This window comes from Nyctibius grandis, chromosome 4, assembly GCF_013368605.1.
Source record: "Nyctibius grandis isolate bNycGra1 chromosome 4, bNycGra1.pri, whole genome shotgun sequence".
NCBI lineage: Eukaryota > Metazoa > Chordata > Aves > Nyctibiiformes > Nyctibiidae > Nyctibius > Nyctibius grandis.
In genome coordinates, this window is record NC_090661.1 from 94,003,709 (window position 1) to 94,024,895 (window position 21,187).

General features: G+C 41.6%; 2 protein-coding genes across 5 annotated transcripts; one reads left to right on the forward strand and one right to left on the reverse strand.

The window, feature by feature from the left end:
* The first annotated feature begins 606 nt into the window (after window positions 1-606).
* Window positions 607-20,098, forward strand: PDCD4 (programmed cell death 4). Of its 4 annotated transcripts, none has more exons than XM_068398897.1 (13): window positions 607-772; window positions 4,809-4,957; window positions 6,110-6,225; window positions 9,612-9,911; window positions 10,458-10,552; window positions 12,271-12,384; window positions 12,635-12,856; window positions 13,123-13,220; window positions 14,745-14,859; window positions 15,659-15,766; window positions 16,809-16,919; window positions 17,894-18,033; window positions 19,366-20,098. In XM_068398897.1, the coding sequence occupies exons 3-13, from the start codon at window positions 6,186-6,188 to the stop codon at window positions 19,424-19,426; spliced, it is 1,404 nt and encodes a 467-aa protein (XP_068254998.1). In that variant the 5' UTR covers window positions 607-772; window positions 4,809-4,957; window positions 6,110-6,185; the 3' UTR covers window positions 19,427-20,098. The 4 variants fall into 4 exon arrangements, with proteins under 4 accessions (XP_068254998.1, XP_068254995.1, XP_068254997.1 ...); XM_068398894.1 differs by having other exon boundaries at window positions 6,129-6,225; XM_068398896.1 differs by lacking the exon at window positions 607-772 and adding an exon at window positions 3,352-3,386 and having other exon boundaries at window positions 6,129-6,225.
* A 653-nt stretch (window positions 20,099-20,751) lies between these two features.
* Window positions 20,752-21,173, reverse strand: BBIP1 (BBSome interacting protein 1). The gene is made up of 2 exons (XM_068398898.1): window positions 21,095-21,173; window positions 20,752-21,013 (listed from the first exon to the last, which is right to left on the reverse strand). Exons 1-2 carry the CDS (start codon window positions 21,138-21,140, stop codon window positions 20,859-20,861), a joined length of 201 nt encoding a protein of 66 aa, XP_068254999.1. The 5' UTR covers window positions 21,141-21,173; the 3' UTR covers window positions 20,752-20,858.
* Window positions 21,174-21,187: the final 14 nt, after the last annotated feature.

Consider the following 21,187-nt stretch of genomic DNA (forward strand, 5'->3'; position numbering starts at 1 on the left):
GCTGTGCTTGCAGTTCATTTTATGAAGACACCTTTGCAGAAGATGCAAAAAATAAAAGTAGGCTGAAGGCAAAGCAAGCAGAAGGCCAAGAGACAGGCAACTGAACAGAGCAGATTGATTTAACAGATACGATACATTTTTGCTGTCTGCATTATGTGTGGAAATTTATATTCCAAGTGACACAGTAACAGACTCGATTGTAATCAAACAGAACTGCCGAGGTGTCAGGAGCACAGATGCTGCCTTTCGAAAATATTAAAAACAGAAAGTAAAACTTTGAAAAATCTGCGGTGGGGAGGGAACAAAAACGTCCTGCGATGTTTCTAACGCAGCACAACTTCTATCCACTCTCCTCTGCGGTCTCTGGTGCTGGAGGTCGGCCGAGCCGTGTGAGTCACCCCAGCCCCAGCTCAGATAAACCTGGATGAAAAGCAAAGGCCGGCAGCAAGGTGGCCAGGGCAGGCGGGAGACCCGCGGGGTCTCTTGAGCCCAAGCCGTGGGCCGGGGGAAGGGCTGCTCCACGCGTTTTGGGGAACTTCAGCCAATGGATTCCTCCCCTGGGTGTTACGGGAGGGCTTGGCCAGCGTGTGAGAAGGGAGGGGAGAGTTTGAAAACAACCCAGCAGGCTGGAAGGAAGGAAGGAAGGAGGCTAGAAAGTGGCCTGCTCGGCTCCGTGCAAGCGTTTTGCTCCAGGTGATCGGCGGCGTTAGGGGTGGAAGCCCAGGCGGGTCCCCGCTCGGGGCGGGTCGGCGCGGCGAGGTCCTGGGCGCAGGTAACCCGGGGGCAGGGGTCGGGGAGCGAGCGTTGGGCTCGCACAGGTCACCTGGAGCTGCAAACTGGCCAGAAACGGTCAAAAATGTTATTTTTTTTTTCTATGGGAGGAGGAATTCTGCTCTTTTGCTTTTATGGTGGTATGTTTGCTATTAATGTGGCTGGGGGAGGGAGGGCGGAGGGGGAGCAAGCAGGTCTCTACAGCTCAGAGATTAGCATGTGATCAGATGACTTTTAAATATCACAGGCAGTTTTGAGGTTAGAAAAAGGCAAAAAGAGGCGGTATCTTTTAGCAGACCGGTTGATACAATGGAAAAATACAAATAATCTTTCTTGCACGTCAGTCCTTTTACAGGTTACAGTGTTTTAGGAATCAGAAAGTATGTGCAGTGAAATCTAGATGAGATTTTTTAGTGATTGATAACCCAGCTGCTAATAGAGACATTCAGCAGAAGGAAGGAAAAAAAACCACACCATTTTCTTGTCTGGAGGTGTGCTGAATGGTTCGGGTGTTTTCATTTTTTGGTTACTGACCCAGTTTTTGGACCTCTTAGAAGAGATCCAGTCCTAAATTTTACCATAAAATCCTGTAGCAATTTTCCACGGTGCTTTAAAACGTGTAATTGGCGTGACGCACTGATGTGCTATTTTTTGGCATCTTCTCTTGTGCAGGTTCTGGTTACTGTTTTGGTTTAGTTTCTCTGCCACCTCTTTCCTCCTTTTAAAGCCCCTCTTCTGTCTTGCAGGGGAAGCTGAATTCCACCATCTTTGTTAACAGCTAGGATTTATTTCCTAAATCTCAGGGATGACACTGTAGTGGTTTGCTTGGTACCTGCTACTCAGTGGAGGTGCAAAGAGCAAACTAGAAACGATTTTTTTGATTGATGGGGAAACAATATCTTTTGAGGCTGCCTCTAGGTTGCATGTGAAAAAAAGTCTTGTGTGAGCATGCTGAACTGTCCTGACTTGAAAATGTCTGCAACTTAGTGTCTTCATGAACAAGAAAGATTTTATTTCTCTCATTTGTCTCACGGGGAACAGTATTTATCATGAAAGACACAGCAATCGTGCTGCACTGTCTTTTGTTTTGATTCTTAAACTTAGTTTTGGTGATTCATGCAGAGCTGGGCCAGTAAATGAATTCAGAGGCTCTTATACAAGGGAGGTTTGGCTCTTCTTTCAGTCAAAAGTGCCCTGATTCGGAGTAGAATTTAAACTGGAAAAATATGTAAAAATACGACAAAAGTCAAGTCCTAATCTATTAACTGAGGAGGATTCTCTTGCAGCAGAAAAATCCTGCAATTCTCTGGCAGCAGCAGAATCCTGCAATGCAAAAGTACTAAAGCAGAAGGGATCTGTATTTTCTTCCCTCGTAGCACTGGACTGCTATTGCTTGGGCACTCCGGAGTGACAAATTAGAGAGGAAACAAAGGGTTAGCTGAGTTTTTATGAGGGCCTGTGAATGGAGGCAAAATACGTGACAATGAAAGGAGACTATAATCACTAATGGGGTGTCTGGCCTCAGGCGGTGCGTATAGAATAAGCAGGGCAAATGTAAACTAAAATAAGGTAGAAGGTTTGGAAGGTTGTGGGTGGCTATGCATGGTTTAGCTGTCAATCCTAAACGTGCAGTGCGTTAAGAGTTCCAGCAGCTGAGAAGGTGGCTACAGCGCCTTTTACCTGCCGGGTTGCCGGGGCAGTAGGAAGGCTGCCTGCCAGCTCTGAGGCAGCTGGGGTGCTTCCCAGTCCCCCTGCCCAAACCCCTGTCCTGTAACACCCACCGCTGAAGAGAAGGTAGAGGGGTCTTGGGTGAAGAGGGAGCAAAAGGTCTGAAACCCTCAATGTTAGCCCCGAGCAACACAAAGAGGTAACATGTTATTTTTCTGATGGTTTTGCTTCAGGAAAAAAATTGATTTCTAATTAAAGGAGGAGGCCACAACGTCAAGAGGAGCCAGGCACATCTGCCAAGGTTTCCGTGCTGTCCGTGCTGCCAGGGCGTGCAGGGCTCTCCTCTTCCCGGGCAGGTTCTGTCGCTGGGCCTGCCCACACCCACCCGTCCCCTCACAGGGTCTCTCGGTGCAACCTTTCTTCCACATCCCCGGGTTTGTCGTTCAGATCTAACCTAAAACCTGTCAAAGGTGTTGCTAATTGACACTAATGAGCCTCCTAAACGCTAAGAGGTCAGGAGTTGGTGACACGGTGCGCTTTTGCGAGCGGAGTGGGGTGTGTTAGGCGGGGAAATGGAAGCTGCTGGCCAGCAGCCGCCGCACCACGGGACGTCTCCTCACAGGCCGCGCCGCCGAGGGCCACGGGCCCAACCGACACCCCCCGCCGCCCCCCGCACGAATGGCTCCTTCCCGCTCCCTCCCCGCTGGCTCCCCGAGATGGTTTCGCCTTCTCTCCCCCTTCCTTTTCCTGAGGGCTGAACACCCTCCTGACCCCACCCACCGGCATTCCCGCCTGCCGATTGGCTGCGGCGGCGGACGGCAGCCAGCCAATCCGCGGCGCCGCTGTCTGCCGTGTCGCTAGGGGGAAGAAAACTAAAACAAGGAGGCCGGGGCGCGCGCGGCCGGAGGGGCGGGGCCAGGCGGCGCGAGCGGGCGAGCGGGCCGCCGGTAACAGCAGCGGGGCGGCGTGTGAGGGGGCACGGCGCGGGCGGCCGTGTCTCCTCGTTGCGGGCGCGGCGCGGCGGCCCTGCAGGGTGCGTGGGGGGTGGCCGGGCCGCGGGGCGGTCGCTGAGGAGCGGTTGGCACCGTGAGGAGCTGCTCCCCCTGACTGACCCCCGGTCCTCGGCCGGCCCGCCCCGCTCTCTCTGCCCCGCCGCGTCCGGTCCCTCGGCGGTGGCAGCCGGACTTTGCTGCGCAGGGAGCCCCGCCGTGGCCGCGTTTCTGAGGGCACATTCCGTGAGGTGCGGGGGCTCCTCGGCCGGGCCGGGTCAGTGGCTGCCAGGCCTGTGCCGCCGTGCCAGCGTGTGGCGGCAGGGCCCTGCGCCAGCCGCGCTCCCGCCGGCCCTCAGCCCTCAGTCACGCCTTTGCTTAAGGGCCGGAGTTGCTCCGCCATTGATTCCTTGTAGCAGCGCGGGTTTTGTAGGGGTAGCTCAATCTTACCTGGCTGTTTTTGCGTATGGCTGCGGAATAACGGCTGGCGTGCAGGTTTCCAAAGCCTTGGTGATGAGGAGTGTTTGCTTGAAGTTACGGGGAAGAGAAATATCGTGTAAGCTGTGTGGAAGTTCTTCAGGGATGTTTTGCATAGATACAAGGTCTTGAGAAGTTTTGGAAGCTTTATTCTGCAGCGTGTGTTCCTAAACGTTAACCTGATGCTATTCACCTGCTGGGGTAGAATTGCTTATTTAGATAAAGTGTATGCAGCAGTTGTGAGTACAGAGACAATGTCTGCATGTAGGTGAGCATCTTTTATTGATGGTTTTCAGTGACAGGAAATACCCTCGTCTGATGAACTACTTTAAAAGTACTATTCATATCACTGATCAATCTTAAGATCTCTCGCAGCATTCTTGTTCTGCAGATGCTTAAATTTACTTCTCTCCATTTTTGTTCCCATATTATGTCTTCTAACATAAAGTTTTGGGGTTATTTATTGTGATGTTTTTAATGCAGGTTTTCAAATTGTGTTCTGTAGTTATACGGTGTGATATAATGCTGCAAAATATAAAGTGATTTTTTTTGATACAGTGGTAAATACCAGCATCCTGAAGCTCCAGCAGACCTGTTGGCTTGAGTTAATGAGAGGATGCATTGCCAAATTGAGAATACGTGTCCTGATCAGTATGACAACATGAATTGTAAAGCTCAGTTATTCCATCATCCTCCTTACAAACAAAATAGGGTGCTGAATCTCAACAAGGCAGCATATGGAAGTTGCGTTGTTATTTATTATGTTGCCATAGGTGAAGAATTCCAACTAGAGTTCTGTATGGAAGAGTATTTCTCCACTTGAAATTTAGGACTTGATTACAAATGATGAAAGTCGTGACTGTTATTTAATACAGGTTTTGTCCTTTGTTGTCTTTTTCAAAGAGGTGGACAACTGATGGAACATTCCACTTAGGAAGAATAAAACTGTTCTTACAAGGTAGTTTGCTCAGATTAGACTGAGATCCGTACAAGAAAGCTCTCAAGCAACAGTGACTGAGAACACTTGAAGAACTCCTGAATCATTGATCGAGGTAATTCAGAAGAAACATTTATCTAAAAAAAATAGTGTGGGGCAGGAAGGACTTCTTATTACACAAAGCCGTTAACGGTTCAGGTTAAAATGCAAGATCATGACAGCTTGATACTGTGCCCTAAACCAGAGTTTCTTTATTGCCAACGGTCTGTGATGAATCATTTGCAGTTAATAGGTCTGTGGTAGGCAAGTGGGCATAAGAGGGGAAAACAAGGAAAGAGAAGAAAAGGGGAAGGGAGCTCTGTTGTTTGGTGTCACAATCTTGACGCCCAACGGTAGACTGTTTTCAGGGCAGCAAAGGATGAGAAAGGGGAAAAAAGAGCCACTGTGTCTGCCACAGGGCAGACAAAAATACCAGTAATATTCACAGGATTTGTGAAAATCTTGCAGGTGAAAAAGTGTGTGGGGAATCCTGGAGCTGCTTTTATTTTTTGTGCACGTACAGGAAAGCTGGATGATGCCGTCTTTTTCACAGTGACGGGGTGGTTTGTAGAATAGCAGCCGCTAGGAAGACGGAGAAAGAGTAACAGAAAAAGAGAAGGGATCAGCTTTATCCCTTGCAGATTGAGTGGTGGTTGTAAGGAGTGTTTGAAGGGTGCAGAAGCACAGATGTGAAAGCTTGACAGCTGTATGTACACGTACAGCAAAACGCAAAGACTATGCCCTTGATGGGAGGAACAAAAAGTAGCTTGCCTTCTAAGGGCTGGTCTGAACTTGATAAATTGGTACCATTTTATCAGTATAGTTCACCTGAAGAACATTTCTCTTGTGGATGCAATTATAACATTGATATTGTATGCTCATATAGATAACCACTTTGCAGAGTAGGACAGTCTAAGTTGATAGAGGTGGCCTTTATCAACTAAAAAAAGCCGCATACAGACGGCTTTTACCCTTAAAATAACGGATTTTATCCCAGTGCCTCCTTTATAAGCAACAGAACTGACAACTGCCAAGACATCCATGCTTAGATGTGTTTGAGGGTGGTGCTGTCTCATGTTAACTGTTTACCTTCCCAGGAACTTTTCAGTGGTTACTGATAGTTAATTATAACTTAAAAAAACCTACGTTTGCATTGTATTTTGTGAGTGAAGCCTTTGCAGCTTTTTTTCTTCTCTAAGATTTGATCTAGTGATTTTCTTCCCCTAAGCTTCTCCGTTTCTGTTTAGGCCTTGGAGGGAAAACGTTAAGACTTCACATTTCGTAGTCAGTTCTGTTAAGCAACTATGGAAATAGAAAAGGAGCACATTTATGTTAACCCAACAGGTAAGTAATATATTCAGTATTTTTTTACTTAAAATTGCTTAGCTGACCTGAAGTATTCTCTGTAGAAAAATTGTATTACCTATTATTTTTTTCATAGTACTGGATAAAAAAAAAATTCCATTAAAAATTTACAGAGTAGTTCTTTCAAGTATATATCATAGTATCCTGCTTGTTTACATTTATTTTGAAATTTGTGAAAACCATAAAGTTAACATTTTTTCAACTTACTAAATAATAGTGACTCTGGGCTCCTTATTGTCTGACTTCCAGTAGCGCTGGTGTGAAGAAAAGAATAAGTTCAAAAGTAAGATGTGTAGGTGCATTTGAGAGGTACAAATTCTGGTTTTATGTAGCTGTTTAGCTTAAAATTAGAGGAAACAAATGATGAAAGGCTTGACTGGAAGTGGGCTGGCATGGGAAAAATTTACCAAGTATGTGTTAGAGCCTGCCCTGAAATTGACTGTTTTGTCCATATCACAAACATGTTTTATTATGCTTAGTCAAGTTAACACAGTTTCATGTTGTTTTCTGTGTCTTCCAAAGGTGGTGATGATCTGCACTGACCTTTGTAGACCAGAGTTTTTGTAGGTTTTAAATGTTTTTTCAGAAAAAGCCCATATAAGATAAGATAGTATGTAATGCAGTTGAAGCTGCAACATCCTCCTCATGACCTCAAATTTTAAACCAGAGTTAGTTTAATATAGAAGACACATTGCTTCTCAGCATTTCAGAATTACATTTAGATAATAGGTGGGAAACTGTTTGATACCTAAATTGACTTAATTTGGTCAAGTGAATTTTGTGTGTAGGTAAGTACTTGCTGTATGTTTTGTTACTTAAGGTAGCACCATAAAAACACAGTTTTTAAGTGTGCCTGCTTGGCTTAATAGCAGGGTAATAAGATCAGTTTGGATAACTTTTTAATATATACTAAACAAAGCCTTAAAGTTTATGGAATATATGTGTATGTATATGTTCTATGATGGAAAAATGAGAAGCTGAAAGGAAGATCCACATCATTTTTTCTGGACTTTTTATAAAATGATTCTGTTTTAGAAAAATATTCAAAATTAGTGTATCTGTTTAAGCTATTTTTTCAGCCTAAGTAGGTAACTAATAGTAGAGGGCCAGTTGGTTTTAGTATTATGGAGAAAGAGATTGCAGCTGGAGGTGATACTGTTATTTATTTTTATATATATATATATATATATATAAACCCACCACAGTTTACTAATGTAGTGAGAAATATTGTCTTATGGGTTGGATGTTTCCTGTGGAGGATTTCCTTTAGTCTTGAACTTGAGATCAGGATTGTGTAAGGAGGTTGGACTGTAGCCTCCCCTTTTATCCTGAGTCGTCAGATTCAGGACTGACTTGTGTTAATTAATTGTTGGCCATTTTCTTTGGAAACTGAGAAAGAAGGAAGTGGTCATTGAAGAGTGCAGTTCCTGGACAGCCGGATTTGAGGTCTAAACTGGAGAAATTCATGGGAGAGTGGGCATGAAGAAGAATTTAAATTCAGTTGTCTGAGATGAGCTGGTTGTGCTGATGGGGTCTCCCTGGGGAATGAGAGGAAGGAAACCTGTTCTGTTTGGTTTTGCTTTTTTCCCCTCTCTGCTAACGTTATGCAAATCTCTCATTGTTTTATTAAAATATTAGACAAACTGAGAAAGCTTGTTGTGGGAATCTTTTCCTGGACGTGATGCATGCTTGTCTTTCCTAGCTTGCTGCAAGCATAAAAGGAATGCTTTTGTGGGAGTAATGAGTGGAAAGATGAAGCTTAGACTGGAATGGCTGCATTATTGTTCAGCTATAGCATTCACATCTGTGAACGCTAGGGTCTAAACGTTATTTCTTTGATCACAAAGGAGGCAGTTGCATCAAACTTTCTTCATTTTGTAGTGTAGTATCCTCTTTGATATGGGTAAATACATTGAGGTTGGAAATGTTTTACTAGTGCTCTTTGCTTTCAAAACAATTTTTCATGAACCTGTTTTGAATTGAAAAACTATAGTTCTGGGAAGTATTGCCAATTGAACATTGTTGACTGGAATGTATTGGAATGGTGAAGTAATACATTTGGCTAAGTTCAAATACAAATTTAAAATGCTCTCCATTTTCTGGGTTTATGGCAGTGAACTTTTCTGTAAAGCAGGCTTGGCACAGCTGGAAAAGCAGCTGCTTCTGTGTGCCTCATCATTGCACTTCCTAGGGTTCGGGCTCTAGGTTGTATCTTTGAGACTACTGAATCTCAAGAAAAGAAGGGCTGTGTAACAGAGAGCTGAGGCTCTTCCCTTTGTGTGTTTTTTACAATTTGCAAGGACTCCCAGGGTACTAACTGGAATGTAAAATAGGTCCCCAGATGTTTGGGTTTGTTTTTTTTTTTTATCTTGATGGGTTAAGAAGGGGAAGAAGAAATGAAGGCTTTTTCTCTTAATGCTCTCAATGAGACATTGTGCTGAACCATACAGCTCAGGTGAGGGACATCCTGACTTTGTGAAATAAAAAACTTTGGATTCAAATTTTATATGTGCATTAACTTCCCAAAAGAGTGAAATTATTGCACTCAGTGCTCAGACATTTACAGATCCTTAAGCTGTGAGAGGGTTTTTTTGGTCGAGTATGAAACAAAGATAGTTACCTGTTGTATATGATTGTGCTGGGGAATAAACCATGGCCTTTTTAGAAACAGTCTTGACAGAAGCCACAGTGAGGGGCAATCCATAGAGAAGAGTGATCACATTGTTTCAAAAGACTTTATTCTATGAGTCTTCATTACCAAATTCCCCAGGCTTTGCATTAAACAACTTTTTTTCTTCCCCTGTAACTTTTAAAACAAAAAATGAGTGATGTTTTTTTATTCTTGTAAGTCTAAATCATTGCTTTTCCAGTTGGTGAGCTGTTTGAAATTCCTTGAACAAGAGGAATGTTGGTCGATGATTTAGGAAATTAATTTCACTTCGCTGACTAGTCTGTGAACATTAGTGAGTTCTTACAGAATTTACTGTATTGGCAGTTTTGTGTGTTTCTAAATCAAGAGATGAGTGGGTGGAGTGAGAACTAGGGACTTAGATCTTATGCACTGAGGAGTTCTGATAGTTTTTGTTTAACGAGGGTGGGGTTTTCTGTGGTTTACCTGTTTACAAATGGTTTATTCATTTGCTTTCCAACTCTCGACATATGCTCTGTTTAGATTGTGGATAGTTTGTGCAGGGGAATAAGGAACTCCTTATTACTGTGATGTGTAGACATATTCTAAAGCCAAAATCATATGCCTCAACACTGTTGTAAATAAGAGTTCTATTTAATGTTGTAATCTTTTTTAAATGCAATGTATTTTGGTATTTTAACTTATAAAAGATTTTTTTCTTTGTCTCCTTTTTAAGAACTTGAGAGTCAAAGTGATGCTCTATTTTCCGGTGATGAAGAAAATGGTGGGTCTGAGGAACGAAAGACTGAAATCAATGGAAATTGGATTCCTGCAACTTCAATTACTGAAGCCAAAATAAATGCTAAAGCAAAGAGACGGCTGAGGAAAAGTTCTTCTAGAGATTCTGGGAGAGGAGACTCTGTTAGTGACAATGGAGAGACACTGAAGATTGGAGTAGTTGTACCAACAAGCCCAAAGGGGAAACTCCTGGACAGGCGATCCCGGTCTGGAAAAGGAAGGGGTCTACCAAAGAAAGGTTACTGTAGCTTAGTGAAGAGAGTAGAGTGATAAAGATTCTGTCCAAAACAGTGATTTTTTTTTTTTCCACTGGGCGTCATTTTCATAAGCCACAGTCTCTGCAGGCATCTGGTTCTTTATGTTAGATAGTAGGTAGCAATAGGAGCTAATAGTAGGTGGCATTCTTATCAGAAAATTTTATATGTGTATCATTAACTAACTTCTGTCTTTACCTTTTATTAGCAAATTTAATACACAAATTCGAACTGCTGGTGTTTCACAGCACTGTTACTAATACAAACTGAAACCATGGTTATATTTGAAAGTACAGTTTCAACCTTCAGTAATTGTGCAGTTTCATACGGCTTCTGGTATCTTACTGGAAAGTGATGAAAAGACTGGTTGCTAAAGAGGGAACATGCCATACAAACACACCCTTTTCAGCATATATTGTTAGAGTTAGTAATAATATTGAGAGTTAGGAGGTGGGAAAGAATGTTGGGTTGAACTCAGAAGTGTTCTTTGTAAACTGGAGGTCCTTGCTTACTGTCCCGTATTTTGCCAGGTGGAGCAGGTGGTAAAGGAGTTTGGGGAACACCAGGTGAAGTGTATGATGTTGAAGAAGTAGATATTAAGGATCCTAATTATGATGATGATCAGGTAGGCAAATAATTTCTTTGCAGTGTTGGTTTTTACTGATTTCAGTTGCTGTGATGCTTATATTAATCAATGTTTGACCTTGTGAGTTATGTGAACATCAGCCTGGCTGTACTAAATGCTCATTTTTATGTTCAAGAATGGATTATTAGCTAGTTACAGACAACTGGTGTAGAAGTGTTGCGGTGTAACACAAATCTTACCCCACAAGCCCTCTTTCTGTGCCTGACTAGGCAGCACCCTTTTCCCAGGTGTGTTCTTTCACTGCTGGTTCCCATAGAGGTGAATGTTGCAACGCTGCTCTATGATGCAAACAAGCACCACATAAGAAACTTGTGTTGCATTTTTAAAGTCAGGAGTTCAGTCTGGGGCAGTATCCTTTATGGATTTTTCTCTTTCTTGTACTCCCAACCTTCCCAGTGTCTTGTATCTACTTAGTATAAACATTTCAAACTAGTGCAAAGTTGATAGCCTGGATATTTTGTTTACATGTATTTATTTAGGATATGTTGTGGAAGATTGTACAGCCATATTATCAGGGGAGGAAAAAAAAAAAGTAAAGCTCACACTGAGGAAACACTGATTACAAACACAGGTTACTAAAGTCTCTGAGATCACTACAATTGTGAGACCGTAAGTAAATTCTGTATAACATAAACAGAGCGATGGTGGTGTCCTTTAAGCAGAGGCTGTTTGCTCTAGCCATAGCTGCCAAGAGGATGGAATGTGGAAATATCAAAACTTTCTTCAAGTATCAGTTTTTTCCCTGCAATTCAACACTTCGCATTAGCAGAGACAGCAATAAAAGATGAAGCTGTTGAGTGCATAAAAGCAAGTTTAATGAAGAATGAATATTCCATGGAACTTCTGTATGCTTAGCTTTTCTAAGGTTGAAAATGGAGACTGATGTGAGGAAGGATAGGCTTTTGGGCTTCTGCTATACTTCTTGATCATGGAAAGCTTCTTTCCAATAAGCATTAGTTGGAAACTTCTTTGTTCAGTTTTCTGTGATCTGTAGTATTGCTCTGAATGTTATTTCTGTAGTCTGTGAGGAGTAGGGAGCTGAATTACAGTGGGGAGATCTGGTGGTGCTGGAACTCTGCAGGACCAAGTTATACGGGAGGCAGTTGCTATGTGATTCTTTTTTCCCTTTGAGGAACATCTTAGCTCACAAATATTCTGCAAATGCCTTTTCTCTGATTTGTACGTGCTATCGCCTATCTGGTCATGCAGTCATAAGCAAGAGGGAAAACAGGCAGGCTTGCTGTCAGGGACTAGAGAGCCACTTGCAGGGAAAGATGCTGAAAGTTAAATCTTGGGCTGTGGCGCAGCTAACTGCTGGGCTGGGACAGGAGTTTCTGTCGCTCTCCCTTCAGTACATAGTACACAGGCGTTTGATCTCTGTGTTCACATGGTGTCAGCGGGATCCTAGGAACAGAGTTGGGAGTGTTCACCATCGTTTAACAGTAAATTCAGCCTTTCTGTTGAATTCAGCTAACAGTAAATTCAAAATATCGGAAGCATGACATTTAGCCAGCACTGTCCACACTTTAATGGTAGAGATATCATCTGATGTTTTCTGACAGAATACCGACTACCAAGACTAAAGCATTAAGGATTTAGAAGATATATTTTGATGCTATCAGCACTGCATGAGATGTAAGAAGAGACAGTACTATTTACAAAAGGATATATGCTTTTGTTGTCTTATTTTAAAATAGGAGAACTGTGTCTATGAAACAGTAGTTCTACCTCTGGATGAAAGAGCATTTGAAAAAACTTTAACACCAATCATACAGGAGTATTTTGAACATGGAGATACTAATGAAGTTTCGGTATGTCGCATGCCTTTTTAATTCTTTATTTTAGGGGGGCAAACCTGTAGCATACAAGGGAATCCAACTGCTAGCTATAAATGAGTGTATAGAAATGTGCAATAAGAATACCTAAGCAGTTATATTCATTACGTGAGCAGAAATATATATGTAAATATATAACTGTAAAGCGTATAAATATTTATATATTTGCAATATATTTATATAATTATGAAATCTTAATCTGTTTTGTTTTTCAAATCTTGTTTAGGAGATGCTGAAGGATTTAAACCTTGGTGAAATGAAATACAGTGTGCCAGTGCTGGCTGTTTCCTTGGCATTAGAGGGGAAGGCTAGCCACAGGGAAATGACATCTAAGCTTATCTCTGACCTTTGCGGGACAGTAGTAAGCAAAACTGATGTGGAGAAGTCCTTTGATAGACTGCTTAAAGAACTACCTGAATTGGTGTTGGATTCTCCCAGGGCACCACAGGTATATTTGTAAAGTTTTATGCTAGTAGTCAAAAGCTTTTTCTTTTAGATTGTGGCTAAAATCTATCAAGTAAACTGAAATACACTCTGTATTTTCAAAAAATAGGGATTGTCTTGCTGTCTAATCCCCTACCAATTTCCCAGGCTGTGTTTTTACTTTGAGATGTCTCATTTAAATAAAATCTGAAAACCAAGCACGTTATAATTGTCTGCTTAGAACTACTTTGAAATTCAACATTTAATAAAAATGCTTCTGTTTTGTTGCAGTTGGTGGGCCAGTTTATTGCTAGAGCTGTTGGAGATGGGATTCTAAGCAGTACCTACATAGATGGCTACAAAGGCACTGTGGATTGTGTCCAAGCTCGGTAACTTTCTTGTTTTCTCTATATAGCTACAGTTTTTTATTCCAACTGCCAAAGATGATGATCAGGAATTTAGGACTTTGGGATAAGTCATGTGGTTCACTATAACTTACTTTTTTATTTAAAATGATAGAAAAGAAACCCACAAAGTCTGGAACGACAACAACAGAATCCCGAATGACTCAGGTCAGAGGAGAAATACTGAAAGTGCCTGAAAAATGTATTAATACATTTGAGTTCATTTTGTCAGGTTTGTTGTCCAGCTTATGTTTGGGGGTGAAAAAAAAATGAGCTGAAACAAGAAGGGATTATAGAAGGTTTTGTCTTTAGAAAAAGCTTTAATGTGATTAATGAGTAAATATAGCATCAGGATGGCTGCTGTAAATATGTTGTGAAATACACAAGGGATTAACTGTTTTGCCTTACAAAGGTTTGAAGCTCGTGCAGTGCTTTCCCAGACTTTCTCTGTAATGCTTTACTCATCAAGAAGTATAATTGTTTTCCATGTCAGGGTGAGAAGTTTGAAGGAGCAATCTCTGACAAAGAGGGACATTTTAATAACTAGTCATGGTTTATTATTTTTCCCCCACAAGTGTATGTTTCAGGCTTGATACGAAGGTGCTGAACTCCCATAGCTTCAAAAAGTTCCAGTTGTAATAGTTATAGTTCGGTACTTTTAGAAGGAAGGCAGATGTCTAGCTGCCTAAATGAGGGTTCAAATTGTGAAAATTGTCAGTTATACAAATGCCTCCTGTGATTTGAAGGACTGTAGCCTGCATACTGCACATCTGGGATGCTTTGCTGCCTTTGCTATTTCTTGGCCAGTCTTTTCTGCTTGTTAAATCTTGGTGAATAGAGTTATTTTTATTGGCTAGCCCCCACTATGAGGATTGGGATAACTGTTCCTTCTTTAGCTGGATAGTGCTTAACTGGATCTGAGACTTTTTTTTCCACCTTAGTTCCTTTTTTATTCTTTTCTCAACAAACTGGCCAGCTTCCCTAGTTCACAACGTCTTTTTGCAACTACATATTTGCCTTCTGAAGTGCTGTTTTGGCTTAAATTCTCAAGGTTTCATAATTCTTAAGACCCAAACAGAAAATAATATTTCAGTAGAAAAGCTGTTCTTCAGTGTGGAAGCAACTCAAGCCTCTCTTGTTTGAGATACACATGCCAAGCTGCATTCTTGGAGGACCCTGGATACAATCCATCTCTGCATAAGAAAATATTAAGTTCATTCTTATGAGGACATTTCAAGTTCTGCATTGTTGATTCAGATCTGCTAACCATCACAGATTGTTACCTGTCCTAAGCATGATGTAACCAAAAGTGTAGAGGTGGCAGAAAGAGAACGTGGGGAGCTAGCTTGTGTGCTTCTTGATCCAGATGTCCCCATGGAGTTGCTAACCCTGACCTCTTCCCAGAGATAGGGTCGCTTTGCCCAAAGAGGAATGGCAGTGGGGGAAGTTTCAGTTGCCTTTTAATGAAATTCTGTAATAACTTTTTAAAACACTGACTTTGCTTTCTAGAGCTGCGCTGGACCGAGCTACTGTGTTGCTGAGTATGACAAAGGGTGGAAAGCGTATAGACAACGTGTGGGGGTCAAGAGGTGGCCAACAGTCTGTGAAACACCTTGCTAAAGAGGTAACTGACTTCTACAAAACTCTTCTCTCTAGAGTTTACTGTTTGTTTAAGCTTATCTTGTTTGGGATGGAGTGAAGAGATAAATATATCCTGTAGCAAAATGATGTCTTGAGTGTTGGTTTTGTGGGGTGTTTTTTATAATTTATTTATACCAAGTAGTTTTTAAAAACTGATGTAGATAATTTTGTAGCATTTGTCAGTGGTGGGAACATGCCAGTACAATACTCTGTATTGCAAGTATAGATTTATTTTTGCTTTAAGCAAAACTTCAAGCAGTTAGCTTTTTAAGAGCTTACAATATAAAATGGTGATGTAATTAGAAGAGCCAAGATGAAACTAGCTAAACTATTATATTTTTTGGCATCACGAATTAAAAGCACAGTAATAACTGGAAAAAAGAGAGAGGAAGAAACAGGAATGTTTAGAAATCTATGCTATGAAGTAGGCAGGTTTAAAGGAAAAGGTCATGTTATAATTTCTAGGTTGTGAGTGTAACATGATAGGAGGAGGAGTTCAGGGGAGAAGATAAACTTAATTGTACCTCTATTAACCTTTTATGGTGATATGCATCTTATAAAGCAATGGTTTTGGTGCTCGTGTGTCTGTATTAACAGTATTTTGGCTTACAAGTGTTTCAGGTTGCTGATAACGTCTAAATTTAATTACATTTATAAAACCACTAGCAGCAAGTTTCAGGAACTAACTTGCTTCTGGGCTGATGACAGATTATCAAAACAGTTGACAGCTTTTACATTTTATATCTAATTAGTGTTCGGCTTTCTGTTTTAAAATTCAATAGATTGATATGTTGCTGAGAGAGTATTTGCTTTCTGGAGATGTACTGGAAGCTGAACGTTGTCTTCAGGAACTGGAAGTACCCCATTTTCACCACGAACTTGTATATGAAGTAAGGAGAAATCAAGAGTTCCTTTAATAATTGTCAGTAATACCAACAGGTTTGGTTTTGTTTTGATGTGGGCATGCAAATAATGTAACTGGAATCTGTAGCTCAGGTTGTGAGTTCTGATGTTATTTGAATAATTAAATGGTTTCATGTAAAGTTAATGGTTTGTGTGCACAGTGTGCAACAAGTAAGCTGCTGCTAACTGTGGGACGATCTAGAATTAATTTTTGTTTTTTGGGTAAATAGCTGAATTCAGATTACTATAGATTGCTGAAAAAGACGATCTTATTTTCTGCTGAGGAATAGCAGCAAAAAAACATGCTTTGTTTGGTGTTTATTTCTTCTTACTTCCAAATATCTGGGTATTGTAATGGGTGTTAACTGTTTTTGTTAAGTTCTAGAGCTTCCTTTTCAGGGTGGAATTGTTCCATCTATCACATTTGTAAAAGCTCTCAGATATTTTGGAACCAGACTATATGAGAGAAAGACCACCTTTGCTGTAACTGGGAGACTGTTCCCATTTGTACTTTTATCTGCCAAACTGGGAAATGGTTGTTTACCAATAAAGCTGAACACCCACAATCTACACAATTTTCTCTTCAGTAAATTGACTCCTTTTAGAAAATTCCTTCATGGTAGAAAACCAGAATCCTTTTAGTTGGTGGGGGTTGTGGAGATTTGTAGATTTTAAACTTCTAAGTCCTTCTAAAATCACAGATACAAAAAAATCATAGATACAAAATTATTTTCAAAAAATTAATTGCCATCTGTACTGCCGCAACCATATGGATATAGTAATGTATCTCTCAAACCAGAGCCAGAAAGGCAGTGCTTTTCACTCTGTCTAGTCCTTTCTGGTTTTTTGTACCTTTTATTTTAGCCAATAACTTTTAATCAGTTTTTCAAATAACAATAGTATACTGAAATTGTGAGTGCATGTAGCAAATGGACTTTTCTCCCCAGAAAATGCATAATAATGCACTCCTTTTTGCACCTCATACACTTACATAACAGGTACTTGAACCACTTGCATGATTATTTTTAGGCTGTTTTGATGGTTTTGGAGTCAACTGGAGAAAAGACCTTTAAAATGATACTGGATTTGTTGACATCTCTCTGGAAGTCCTCTGTCATTACTATGGACCAAATGAAAAGAGTAAGTGTGGCATTTAGAGAAAATTTGTATAGTTTTTACCTTCAGGCACCATTTGTAGTCTATTGCTGACTGCTATTCTTTATTCAATTCTCCATGGTCATTCTGTATCCCATACAAATAATCTGTCACTGACGTATGTGTAATACTTGTCATGTACTGGAAGAAGCACAAATGAATTCCGAGCAGTAGTTCTCTGTAGAACTGCGAGGTACAGAATATTTGAATCTTCAGTCAAAGATTTCCAACTGCTTTTATGGAATTAAATGGTTAATACTATTTAAAATGCTGCAATATAGCGTTATTTTTCTTAAATATAATTTTTCTTTTTATGCAGTAGTAGTTCATAATTGAAGAATAAGAACCCACTTAATTACAAATGTCAATTAGAACAGTATATAGAAGCTACTATTTTACAGTTGGAAACATCCATGGCATTGCTTCTGGGTATGGATACAGGACAGTCGTTCTCTCCCAGGGCAAACTAGGTACCACACAGAGCCTTGTGTCAAAATTTACCCAGCCATACTCCTGGTGGGGAGTGATGAAGTCATTTCTGGTTGTCACTAGCATTTCCCTTACTGCATAAACTCTTGTGGTGGTGATTTGTGGCCACATTTTCTTTATTTACGTGGAAGAATAATTAACTTTTCTTCCTTGTGTTACTACCCACACAGTAGCAGCCAGGCTAACATACATGTTCTGTGCTGTCTGGATTTCTGGCTTCTAAAGAAGTTAAAAATGGAGCTGGTGTTTTTATGTAGATACGTAGTTGTGTAATACCGTGGTATTGGCTGGTATTATACCTTGCTTTTTCACTGACTTGCAGCTGTTCTGCTTTACGTTTGGTGAAACTGTCCATAGTATACATGAAACTAGATTGAAAAAGAAATCCTCTAAGTACAAAAGGGTATTTAAAAAATTTTGTAATAACATCACAGAATAACCAGATCATTATTTGAATTCTTACATTGCAGGGCTATGAACGAGTTTACTGTGAAATCCCAGATATTAACCTGGATGTGCCACACTCGTATTCTGTGCTTGAGCGGTTTGTAGAGGAATGCTTTCAGGCTGGAATAATCTCCAAACCACTGAGAGACCTCTGTCCTTCCAGGTACTTGTTTTATTGTACATAGGTGAAGGCACTGTTTTTGTCCCCATTGCAGGTAACAGAAAGCAGGATCTTATAACCAAAGTATTGCAGATTGGAACTGGAAACTGTGAAGGATGGAAGAAGGGGGTTGGACTGGTAAAAACTTTATTAAGCAGCTGCACTGATGTGAAACTGGTTGTGTGGAGGCTGGAATAAATACTTAAGGAAAGTAAGCCTCCGGTGAGTACCAGGAAGCACGCCTGTGTGCTCTCCAGAGGATGAAGGCCTGCCTCTCCTCTGTTTTGCTGATCTGCTTGGTAGAGATCAGTGCAGTACTGAGATGGAACACTCAGGCATCACAACGATCCATGTAGGTGACAGTGGAAAACTGTCAACTACAGCAGAAAAAAAACCTGGATTAAAAATGGCTTAAAAAATGGTTTAAACATACCAGACTGCATGAAGAGAGTTCTTAAGATGAGACAACCAATTCTCATGTTTATGGCAAAAGGGAATAGGACACTTACGTGGAATAAGCTCTGCCCACCTGATCCCTTTGATTCTGTCATGTGGTTTGTATAGTGCTTTTTGTTTTGTTATTGTTTACTTATTTATAGCATAAATAATGCTGCTTGAACTGTAGCTAATCAGTGTTCTGTTCTCTCCTTACTGGTCATAATACAATTCATAAGTTTCATTTCCTGTGGGGAATACATGTAAATTTTCAAATATGATGTTAAAACTATTATTCGCAATTTTATGCATGGGGAATACTATTTGTTACAGATCTTTTCTAGTTTGGGTGTCTTGTTAGCCTTCTTAAATCATCTTGACAGCTTGCAATAAATTCAGGGTTTGAAATGTGTCTTTATCAAAAACAGCCTCCATTTGTGGACTTTAGACTATTGAGTTTGTATCTTGGTATCAAATATTTTGCAGGTTTGGGGAGTGGGAGGGTTGAAAGTCATCGCTGCAACAAAAGCTTGATTATACTTCAGTTACCATTAATAGTTGAGAGGCATTTTTGCCTTATGTACTTTAGTTTTGGGTAGAAAAGCACCATTCCTAGGCTTTCAAGATAGCATCTTTTGCAAGTGTGACCATTAAAAGGTGAGCAAAGTAGAAAGCACTTGAGAATGCAAATTTTGAAAAGCTTCTTGCAAATAAACCTAGATGTGAGATGCAGATGGATTTTTAAGCAATCAGTGTTCAAGAACATCAGCTAATCTTGCTGAACTTGCACAGCTTATATTTGACTCCAAGACCAAGAGAAGGTTCTTCTCAATGATAAATAAGCAAAAACAAGTGATGCTACTTTGAATTACTGAAAAAATATTTTCTCCTTTCTTACAGGGGCAGAAAGCGTTTTGTGAGTGAAGGAGATGGAGGTCGTCTTAAGCTAGAAAGCTACTGAATGTGAGAACCAACTCCTGAAGCCTTAAAAGTTTAAAGGGAAAATAGATAGCTACCTATATATATACAAACACGCATGGCTTTTTTGGTGTGTGTATGTATATATGTATACACATATATAATATACCAAAATTTTAAGAGTTGCTTAGCACAGTTCATATTTTTTTAAAAGCACATGTTTTGGGTACAAATTGTTTTTTTTAAAAATAGTTTTATAAAGTTCAGAAAGAAAACTTCTTTCTTTGGGCATATAGTAGAACAACTGGCCACTCTGCTGTGGTGGTGCCTTCAAATAAGCTATCTTCTTAAGTGCCATATGTTTATGACCTAATCATTCCATGTTTGCATCGATGTCTGACTGCCACCCTTTCTTTCAAGGACAGTGTTGTCATCATAAAATCACTGGTTTATACAAAGCTTTATAGAAGGGTCAAGTTAAGCTGCTGTGATCCCATTTCCATTGCTGCTGAAGAAATACTGTGCTTTGGGAGGAAAAATAGCTGTTTCTTTGTTTTAAAGAGCCCAAGAAAATGGAGTTGGGTGGTAAGATTACTTCATCTGTTCCAGGGGAGAACACTGGTTGGTTTTAGCCCCCACGTACCAAACTCGTCTTTTTTTTTCTATGTAACTGGAAAAGTTCTGGTAAAGCATATTAAAAATATTTTTTTGTGAAGCTGTCCTTTCCGCCTCTTTTTTTTTTTTATAGAATGAATTTAACTGTGTTCACATTAATTGCAATTAAGCTGTACATCTAACCAACACCCTTTTGTATTACAATGTGCGGAAAAGCATTGAGTAATTAAACTCATGGTAAGTATTTACCAAATACGTTTTTGAAAACAAGTGGCTTGCACAGGAGTGTCTAGGCTGGCACGGAGATGCTTTGAACATGTCTGTACAGTGCAGCTTTGCCAAGCCCTTTCTCAAGAACAAGATGGATCTGGGGAAGACTCCCTTACAGCAGCACGGTGGAGCCCCTCTTGCTCCCTTACGTTTTTCAGTTTTGTGTCACAGTTTCAGGTGCTCAGAAACGCTGGGAACAGCCGTTACAGGGTCGGGAACACGGAGCGTTCCAAGAGACGAGCGCTCTACGAGACAACCGCTGCACTCGAGCGAGTCCGGCAAGCCGTAGTTAGGGCGGCGGGGTTCTGTAACTCGCCTCCTCCTCCTCTCCCACTGGGCCTGGCCCTAGAGCAGCACCTACCGACTTGGCAAGCCCAAAGACGGATTTAAAACGTCGCCTTCACAGCGACAAGTGGAACTTGTACAGGAAAACGCCCGCAAAGGACCCTCCCGCCACCCCCTCCCCAGTCCAGCAGCACCTCCTGCGTTCTCGGCCAGACTTTAATCCGCAAGCTCCGTTACAAAGCGGGCACCTCCGAGCCGCGGGCGCGGCCGCCGCGGGGCACGGTCCCCACCACCCCTCCCCGGCCCTAGGGCCCAGGCGGCGGTGCCTCCTCGGGCGGCCGCGCCGCCTCCAGCGCCGCCCGCTGCAGCTTCTCCAGCTTCTCCAGCGACACCGACTTGAGGGGCAGCACCTTAGGCTTGCACAGCACCATGGCGGCCGTGTCCTCCACCGACAGCTGCCCTGCGAGGGGAGAGAGAAGCGCCGTACGTGAGCGCCGGGGCCGGGCCGGGCCGGCTGCCGGGGCGCGCCCGCCGGCGGTACCTTGCTTGGGCAGCACCTCCCGGAACGCGGCCTTCCCCTCGGGCATGGCGGCTCCCGCCCGGCGGCGCGCAGGCGCGGTGCACTGGCACCGCC